At 39.7% G+C, this 9,916-nt stretch overlaps 1 protein-coding gene across 1 annotated transcript in view; it reads right to left on the bottom strand.

Annotated features, from left to right (window-relative positions):
- Window positions 1-9,916, bottom strand: part of FYB2 (FYN binding protein 2) — a gene marked incomplete at its 5' end in the record, with an annotated part of 111,286 nt that overhangs the window by 13,345 nt on the left and 88,025 nt on the right. The window contains 4 exons of the mRNA XM_079777376.1: window positions 273-306; window positions 401-557; window positions 3,007-3,094; window positions 5,992-6,078. Coding sequence (XP_079633502.1) covers window positions 273-306; window positions 401-557; window positions 3,007-3,094; window positions 5,992-6,078 — 366 coding nt within the window. The remainder of the gene's footprint in view (window positions 1-272; window positions 307-400; window positions 558-3,006; window positions 3,095-5,991; window positions 6,079-9,916) is intronic.

Below are 9,916 nucleotides of genomic sequence, written 5' to 3'. Positions count from 1 at the left end.
GCATTTCTTAACTTGTTTAATATTTATACGCTCCTTTAAAATGTTTATAAATATGCTCTGTAGGGCTGGATAACATACTCAGGAGACAATAATAGACAATAATAAAGTCTCTTCCAAAGTAATCCTTATAGAATAGGGTGTCACATATCTAATTTTCAGATGTTTTCCTGAATTGTAAATAAATTCAGTAGTGTTACCTTGAAACTAATGTATACAACAATGTGTTAAGTGTTTAGAATTCATTATTTGAAGTATAAAATCAAACGACTTACTTGAAATCTAGATGTTCAATTAGCACATATCCATCTATAGAAACAAAAATCACTTTAAGTTATAGAGATAATGCTTTGAGATTTTTTTTAAACAGTGACATTTTGGGGGCAATAAGCCAATAACTTACATTTGCCTTTAGAATTGCGGCATATCACTAGATTTTCTTCAGTGACATCAATGACGTCCAGTTCTTCTCCAGGGGCTATTGGCAAATCAAAGATCCCATTTCTTGAATTCCTGGAACACGCCACTGCTGTGTTGATGACAGTAATCTCTTTATCATACTGGAATGAGAAATCACTAATCAGACAGTGCTTGCATCATTTTCCTTTCATTATAATAAAATCAATGGAGGAAATAATATAGTAGTAACCACAAAATAAACTCAAGATGCTAGATACTAATTTGTTAAGGGAATAGAAAATAATAGCAAGACAATCACTAAAAGGAAAGTTATTTAAGGAAATAATGGTAAAATGCCACAATCTTATATTTGCTTGGTATGATCGCATTTTCATTGTTTTCACATCCATTATCTAATTGTGCTAGAATGCATTCTGGTGAATGAGAATGCTGTGACATAATATTGTGGATAGTAATAATACTGTGGATAGTAATATTAATCGTTCCAAACCCAGGAAGGGAGAAGTTTACAAAAAAGGGTGGAGGTGGGAGAAAACCCTCTTAGAATTTATAATGTTCTTACATACTCTCCACACTTCCTCTCTGGGTGGATTTATATATTTCTATATATAGCTAAAATAGTAAGAATAGGTGTGGGGGCAATTCCCACTCTCCTTCTGTGGTCAAAGACAGGCATTTGTGGGGAAAAAACACACCCACAAATCTGATTGATATTGAGCAATTCAGTATCTGACATTAGGGGTAACTAGCTGGCCTATATTGAGATCCCTTGACTGAAAAAAAAAAGTTCCAGAATATATAGCTTATATTGACAGGTATCATTTTACCAAATTTGGGTGGCCAGACTTCTCCCTTTGCTCAGGACAGTGTTTGTTTATAGATACTTATTATTTAAGATGAGGTATGCCTCCTTCCACTCTCAAATTCTCCTGAATTTGGATGATGAATTGTAAGATCACCCTACACCAAGTGGGATCTGATCCACGAGGTTTGTCTTACAGAGTAATGGCTTCTTAAGTGATTTCTTACCCTTTCTAGGCCATTGTTCACTGTGAGTACACAGTGATTTCCTAAAATGCAAATTAGATTAGGTCACCACTTTTCACTGCTTTCAGGATGAGATTAACATGTCTTAGCTTGATATTCAAGGTCCTTTGCACATTGTCATTCCCATGCCCCCATTTCTGTCCCTTTTATTGAAGCCACATCAAGCTATATGATAATCCTGAATATACCACATACCTTTCATATTTCCATGCCATTGTTCATGCTGTTTTCTCTGCCTGGAATACCTTTTTTTTTTTTTTTTCCCCTCTTAACCTCCCTGCACGAAGACTTTCATCATTTACTGTTCTAATTGCATTTTGTATATACTCCTGTTACAGCATTATAATAAACATTTGTCCTATAAAATGAGAGTGTATTGCTTTTATTCATCCTTGTACCTTCAGTGCCTGGCACAAATAGTTTATTATTTGAGCTCAATAAAAGTTATTGAAATGGCATACTTTTTTTTTTTTTCTAATGGGATATCAAGGAAGGCTACCATAGGTAATGAGGAGGGATGGAATTATACACATATGGAAAATGGAATTTCTGTCCCATCTGAGTCCAAATACTGTGTGTGTGTGTGGCGGGGGGCGGGGAGGGGGGCAGTGGGGTGGGCGGGGGTGGGAGGATCACTAGATGGGATGTCTGGGGTTTTGTCAAGAAATTTTACTGGTTTTTCAACTATGACAATTTGCAGGAGACAGTTTCATGCCACAGTTTAATAGTATGAAACTGTGTACAGCAAATTCATGTGTCTTCATGACATGGAAGAGTTGTATATTCCACTTTACAGAGCCTTAAACTTTACCCACCTGGTAATGGGGAACTTTTGAAAGTTTTTAGGCAGAGACATAACTTGTACAAATTTTATGAGCAGGATGCACACTCTGTCTCTCGCAGTCCAGCAACTGGCACGTGGGAGGTGTTCAGTAAGTACCTAAATTAATAAATTCTTACTGTGGTCATACATAAAGCCAGAAGGTAGGATTGTTAGAGCTGTTTGGAATTATGGGAAAATGCCCACAGACTCAGTGACAGGGTAAGAGGCCAAGAGCTGCAGAGGCTTCACCCACTTCTTCACTCTTCATGTGTTTGTTCAGTGTCTCTCTCGTTCACTGAACAGTATGTGACCAGTTTATGTTGGGAGCTGGGGAGCAAATCTGAGTGAGACAAAATCTTTCCTTCAAAAGGGACTCAAGAGTTTTAGTTCCCAATGGGCGTGTGCGCATAGGTTGTAACACCGTTGATCCGTGTAACAGGTGTGTGTGTAATGTGTGTGCTGAGGGAGTGACTTCACCTGGAGGAATTAGGCAAGAGTGGGTGACATCTGGACTGAGCACCTTAGGAGTTTTTCCAGGCAGAGGAAGTAGCATATACAAAGGCATGATAATCTAACAATGCATCAGGAAATCATAAAAATACCAGCTTTTTAGTCAGAAATCATGTCTTAGGCAGGGGTGCAACATCCTTTCAGAATCTTTATAAACAGAAGTTTCTAGCCTGTAATGTTGTTGTTTTTACCTTCAGAGGAGAACGTACCTCAAATCTTTCTCTAAAAAGTTTTTCTCTTTCCATTCTCTTTTCTAAGTTTTGCTTCTTGGTTCTGAAGAAATTTCTAGGTGATAGACTGGCAAGAAAAATGCAGGTAGGGTTGAATGTACTATCCTATATAATAAAAGGGTAATATGCAAATAGACCAAATGGTGGCAAGACCGGTTGCTATGACATGCACTGACCACCAGGGGACAGACACTCAACACAGCAGCTGCCCCCTGGTGATCAGTTAACTCCCACAAGGGAAGCACTGTTCAGCCACAAGCAAGGCTGATGGCTGGCATGTGCAGCGGCCTGCCTCTACAGCAGTGCTAAGGATGTCGGACTGTGGCTTAGACAGGGAGCAGACCTAAGCTGCAGTTGGACATCCCCTGAGGGCACCCGGACTGTGAAAGGGTGCAGGTTGGGCTGAGCAACCCACCCCCCCAACCCCCAAGTGCACGAATGTTGTGCACCAGGCCTCTAGTATAACTCTTAAGTTTGCAAATTTGTAAAGTTGTCCTATTTCAGTAAAAATTTAGGAATTTTTTTGTTTATAATTTTATATACATTTTACACACAAACCACAGCACATTGTCAAAACAACTGAACCAAACGATACCAGTTCTTTCCCCCTTCAATTAACCTTTTTTTTTTTTTTTACAGCAAGATAACCTTGAATAACATCTAATTGGTTATAAACAATTTGCCCTAGCCGGTTTGGCTCAGTGGATAGAGCGTCAGCCTGCAGACTGAAGGGTCCCAGGTTCAATTCCAGTCAAGGGCACATGCCTGGGTTGCAGGCTTGATCCCCAGTAGGGGGTGTGCAGGAGGCAGCCAATGAATGATTCCCTCTCATCACTGATGTTTCTCTTTCTCACTCTCTTTCCTCTCTGAAATCAATAAAAATATATTAAAACAAACAAAAAAAGAAAAACAATTTAAGTTACATGAGAAACTTCTCTGAATCAGATTCTCTGAAAGAAGAAATGTACGGAACATTATAAATATCCTCACTCATCCTCAGATTAATGGAAACCAGTTAGAATAAATGGCTCACATATTGTGGTTTTCCAGGTTTTGAAATCTAATTGGGGAATCAGAGACCTTTCCAGTTTGGTGAATTATTACAGAGAAGACAGAATTATTAAAATAAAGCAAGATGCCACAAAATATATGCAACAATTTCAGGACATAAAAGTGGATAACCCTACAGTAGAGGCTGACTATGCTTTTACGTCCTTTTCCTCCCTCCTGCTCTTCATTTGGGGGTTGGAGCTGCATTTCAGTTGTTTAATGTACTGACAGAGGCAAACAGTTTATCCGTTTTATTCAGAAGCATTACTTACATGTTTCATTCCACAGTCACTGCCATGTTCTAGGCAATGGCAGTTCTCATCTGATATTCAAGGTCCTTTGCACATTGTCATTCCCATGCCCCCTCTGGTCTTTCCTTCTGCGAATCTACCTGCAGACCTGTCTTCAGTCATCTTTCTGAAATTTAATTGACCGCCTCTCTTGCTTAAACCTTTGAATCTGTCTCTACTGCCTCAGAGATGAAGTCCTAGTCCCATGGTACACAGGGCACTTGAGAATTTGGCCACAGTCTACCTTCCAGCTGCCCTGTCCGTGCTACATGCAAAGTCCACGTGGGGCGTCTTACAGGTGGGCTATCCTACCCAGGACTTTAGACCTGCCACATCCTTCCCAGCTTCTCTGAAAACGTGCTGTCTTACATTAATAAAGGGATAGTGAAAGGATTGTACTAACATGGAAAGCATTTTTTATTGGTGGAATAAATTGGTAGAAATTATTCAAAAAAAAGAAACAAGAGCACATGGAAATTGATACATCCATCTACAGGAGTAATGATAACCTCAACATATTGCATTTTAAAATTTACCACATTTTCAAATTTACTGAGTTGAGAATAAAAGTAAACTATTATATCAGTTTGTTGTAAGAATTAAAAAAGCACCAGAAAATGGTTTCCTAAAAAGACTTACATGCAGTCATTAAAATACTAAGAAGCTTTCTGTGGGGGATGGGCAGTAAGAAATTCTATTTCCTCTCTTGGAATTCTGTTTTGTTATGCTATGAAGTTGAAGGTGGGAAGTGCTTTCTAGTCTGTGAATACATCTTTCCTACTTGGGAAAAATAAATTACATCAAATTTAAACCCAAAGAAAATAAATTTAAAGGAAGGGTCATTGTATGCTGTCCTCTGAGTTTAAATTTGGTATAGACTAATGTCTTATTTCTTTTGGGGTGGCCCCTTGTAGGACTTTTCTAGACAGGTTTCCCAGTGCAGACAGACCATACAGTGTTCCCAGCATAATGACTATTTAGACAAGGATTTCCCGAAGACATTGGTTAAACAGTGGGCCTCGGATCTGCCCCATCTCCTAGTAACTGAGGTGAAGGCTGGGGCACTGAGTACCAAGTCACCACCCAAGACAGTGAAAAACATTGCCTCCCCCTCATGCCCCCACATCCAACTGGGAGCTTGAATCACATGAGTGAAGGTTAGATTTTGAGTTGATAAAACAGTTTTTTGTAAATTCACACTAATGTAGACATAACTAGAATTATATTGTATTTTAGGGAAGTCAGTCTTACGATATGATGCCTAGTTTCATATATGTTCAGACTGGCATATTATGTAAGGTTTGTCTTATAGGGGGGAAATCTTTTCAACCTTAAAGAAGACTGGAAGGTTTTTGCTGTTTGATAAGAGCTGGTTTGAAATCGTTCCTCACTCCCCATTCACCAAAAGCAGAGATGATGAAGATAAATGTGTGCTGCTCTTTACATGTTCATATTCCGTGTCTCTTCTAATCCCCTCAACTGTACCATAATTTAGGTGTTGTAATTCTCATTGTGCAGATGAAGAACCTGAAAATCAAATGTCTTGACGGCCTAAGTGTACACACCTGGTGAGAGGTATAGCATGTAGCGGAGAAGCTGTAAAGAGGCACACCTGTGTACTTACCTTTCTGATCCTTGAGCATCTGTCTTCTCTTTTTTTCCCTTTGGTTTAAATAACTTGGGCTTCCAAGTTTTTACTTTATCTTCATCCCTAAAGAGAAAAATATTTTTGAGCAAGTCAATTAAGATGGAACTAAAACAGTTATGGAACCATCCGTACTTTCTGGGTAATTGCTTTACAAAAAATATTTAAAAGTTATCTAGAAGTATATTTTGATTCTATGGCAACCTCAGATAGCAAATATTTTAGGTTTTGCAAGGCCTAACATCTCTGGGGTAACCACTTAACTGGGCCAGTGTGACTGTATTTACAAAAAAACAAGTGGCCGGCTATATTTAGCCCACAGACCACAGAAAGCTGACCCCCTGATCTGTGGCAATCCACTTTGGAAACCAGCAGCAAGCGATCAACCTGCTTGTAATCATACTTTCTCTCCTTTCTGAGCCTCAGTTTCTGTGCCTCTAAAACATGAATAATAACATTAACCTCCACGATGAGAAAAAACAAATCCAACTAGTGCTTAGCATTAGCAGGGAAGGAATCAGGGAGGGAGAGGGTATTGTAGAAAGAACTGACACTTTCTGAGAACCCATGTGCCACGCCTTATGCTTTTACACATGTTAACTGACTTGTTTGTCACAGTAAGCATCCGTTAAAGTCATCATTCATAAAGGGTTACAGAGGAAATAGTGATCAGAGAATATCATGGTCACAGAAATAGTGGATTTGAACCCATGTGCGTTTGCCTCAAATCTATGTCATACCTGCTGCTTCAAAACGTGTTTTTTTCTTTTTCTTTTTTTATTTCTGGTATGACAGAATTACCAGCATCTCCATCATTGATATGAGCAAAACAGGATCCTGCTCCGTCAACCATCTGGTGTCTGCACATCTGAACCTTAAATAATTCTTTATCGGGTAAATTAGAACCACAGGGTATTATGTCACAGGGATTTTTGAGATTTCAGAGACCTCGTGTCACTCTTCCCTTCAGATTATGGTCACAGGTGTCCAACAGAATGTCAAGGACTCAGCATTTGACTGGCTAGGGAGATGCAGCTTAGAAAGTCTTTTAAGAAGCCTTCAAGGACTTGTGGAGGGAGCTCCAATCCCTCTCTCCTTTCAACATCTGTTGCCTTTGAAGTCTACAACATGGAGCTCAGTAATCACTGTTTTTCTGTCTAATGGCCAATTGTTTCATCTCTCCACTTCAGATTCCCAGAAAATGGGATCCAACCCTATATTCCAGTGTGTCTATGCCACGCATACAGCAATGCTTGGTAAGAATGGGCATGGCTGTTTGGAAGGGGCTACAGCTGTGAGGGCAGGGAAGGGGCAAGGTAAATGCCTACTTAAAAGCTTATTTTCTTTACTGATAATAAAGCAATATATTCTGAGTATTTAAATAACAAAGCAGAAGTATAAAAGAGACAACATAAGCATGATCTGACCTTTTAAGGACATCTTAGTTTCCTTCCAAACATTTTCCAAACCCTTTCAGAAACTGAATGGAGATCATTCCGATACATACAATTTTTCATTCTGCTATTTTTCAGTTGTCATAGTGCAAGCATTTCTCCATGTCATTGAAAACTATTTAGTATATATTTAACACATATGTTAATGTTTATGTACAGTACTATACTATAATCTATATAAAAGCCTAAGTGACTGGCTGGCCAACTGGCTGGTAGCTATGATGCACACTGGCCACCAGGGGGCAGACACTCAACTCAGGAGCATAAACCACGGGCATGGAAACATGGTACAGACTGATGGATCTTAGAGGGAGTGGGGGAAGGTGGGAAGAGATTAACCAAAGATCTTATATACATACTAGAGGCCCGGTGCACAGATTAGTGCACTGGTGGGGTCCCTTGGCCTGGCCTACAGGGATTGGGCTGGAACTGGCTCTTTGACATCCCCCGAAGGGTCCCAGATTGTGAGAGGGCGCAGCACAAGCCGAGGGACCCCACGGGTGCATGAATCCATGCACCAGGCCTCTAGTATACTTATAAAATCATTGGCTATTTGGGTGGTTTTAAACATCTCATTTTTATAAATAACCATGACACAGATATTTTTGTGCATAATTTGTTCTTTATGTGTTTTTTTTTTTAGTAGAGCTAGTTGCTTGCAGTAAAATTACTGGGTTAAGTAAAGGGTCTGGGCATTTCAGATACACATTGCCAAATTATCTTCCAGAAAGATCACATCATTTTATACCCATGCTAACCATGTGAACGTTATGGTCAACTTTTTGCCTCCTTGTCAATTTATTTTTGCTTTCCTAGGGATCAAGTTAGAAAGCTTAATGAACTTGGCAGGATAAGGACTGCTATTGTCACATCGCAGGTTAGGAAATTCAGGTTCAGAGAAGTAAGATAACATGCCCAGGTCCCACTGGTGCCAGCCTCCTTTTCAAGTTCCCCCGTCCCTTCTTTTGCTGACTCCCTAGGAGATATTCTGATGAACAAAAGGCAGTGAGACATAAAGCAGAGGTCCAGGTTACCTAGCTAGCGACAATTTAATCCAGAGTGCTTTGGGGTACTCCTCAACTGAATACCCACCAGGACATGACATGCAATCTAGCCAAGCTTACAAGACCTCAAATACCATCTTCGCTCGCTCTTCTCCTTCCAAATTCTGCTACTCTCCATCAGTGTCCTGTCTGCTACAGATGCCTTTCATAATTGGTTTCTCTGAGGCCACACAGAAGAACTACTGTCACATGAAAATCAGTCAGACTCTGTTGGGTCTAAGCGATTTGATCAATATCATTTGTTCATAAAATATTCCTCATGAACCTACCATGTCTTAAGTGCTATATCAGGAGCTGGGTAATGAGATGAAGATGATATGGTTTCCACCAGAGGAATTAACGATTTAATAAATTCCACTTAAGTTCTCTGAAATAACTTCTCCTTCATTCTTTTCACCACCCTAGGATACATTTTGATCATCTTTCAGCTGAGTGATTGTGATATATATATTTTTTTTAATTTGGGAAACATTTATTTTCCCACATCACCAGTCATTGATATGAGTAGCACAGCACTATAGAGTGTCTCTTACATCCTATGGAGAACTTCAAGCAGGTCACAGCATTATGAGCTCCTGGCTTTGGTCCCATAAGCTTTCCCTGAAATGACCTAGTCCTAGGTAATAACATGCTAACATATGTTCTACTCTGACTTCCTCTGCAGCGTTCCATGGAGGGCTGGGTTACTCCTGAAAGGCAGCTCTGACTGGATTGCCCTCCTGCTCAGAGTTCTGCACATCCTCATTTGGCGGCAGAGAGTAAGGAGAATATTCTGAAGGGCCCTCCAAATTCAAAACGCTGGATCCTGGATAATGTTGTTTTTTTCTCTCCTTTTGTCTTAAATTACTAAGGACTGTACCTAGTATACTAACAGCCCCACAAATCAGCTGAAACCAGACAGAGAGCAGTAAGCAGCATGCAAGCATAGAAGGCAAGTCTGTCCTGAGGAAAACGCTAGTGTTAGCCAGAAGACTGAAATTTAGGTCAAGGACAAGGTAGGAAATAAGACAGATGATCATATTGGATTTTTAAAAAATGTTTTTTATTTATTTTAGAGAGGAATGGAGAAGGATAGAGATATAAAAACATCGATGAGAGAGACACATCGATCAGCTGCCTCCTGCACACCAGCCCACAACCTGGGCATGTGCCCTGACCAGGAATTGAACTGGGGACCTCTTGGTTCATGGGTGAACACTCAACCACTGGGCAACAACACCAGTTGGGCCATACTGGATTTTTTAAAAAGCCAAATTCAGCTCTATGTTATTTATATGAGAGAAAATGAATGTGAATATGCAAAACAAAATTAAAAGATCAAACATGTATACTAGGGAAATACTAATGGAAATACTAATGATAATACCAGGAAGCATATAATATCGG

Source organism: Cnephaeus nilssonii, assembly GCF_951640355.1.
Source record: "Cnephaeus nilssonii genome assembly, chromosome: 7".
Classification (NCBI taxonomy): domain Eukaryota; kingdom Metazoa; phylum Chordata; class Mammalia; order Chiroptera; family Vespertilionidae; genus Cnephaeus; species Cnephaeus nilssonii.
The sequence above is the reverse complement of the archived record's forward strand: the minus strand, read 5'-3'. Positions and strand labels throughout refer to the sequence as shown.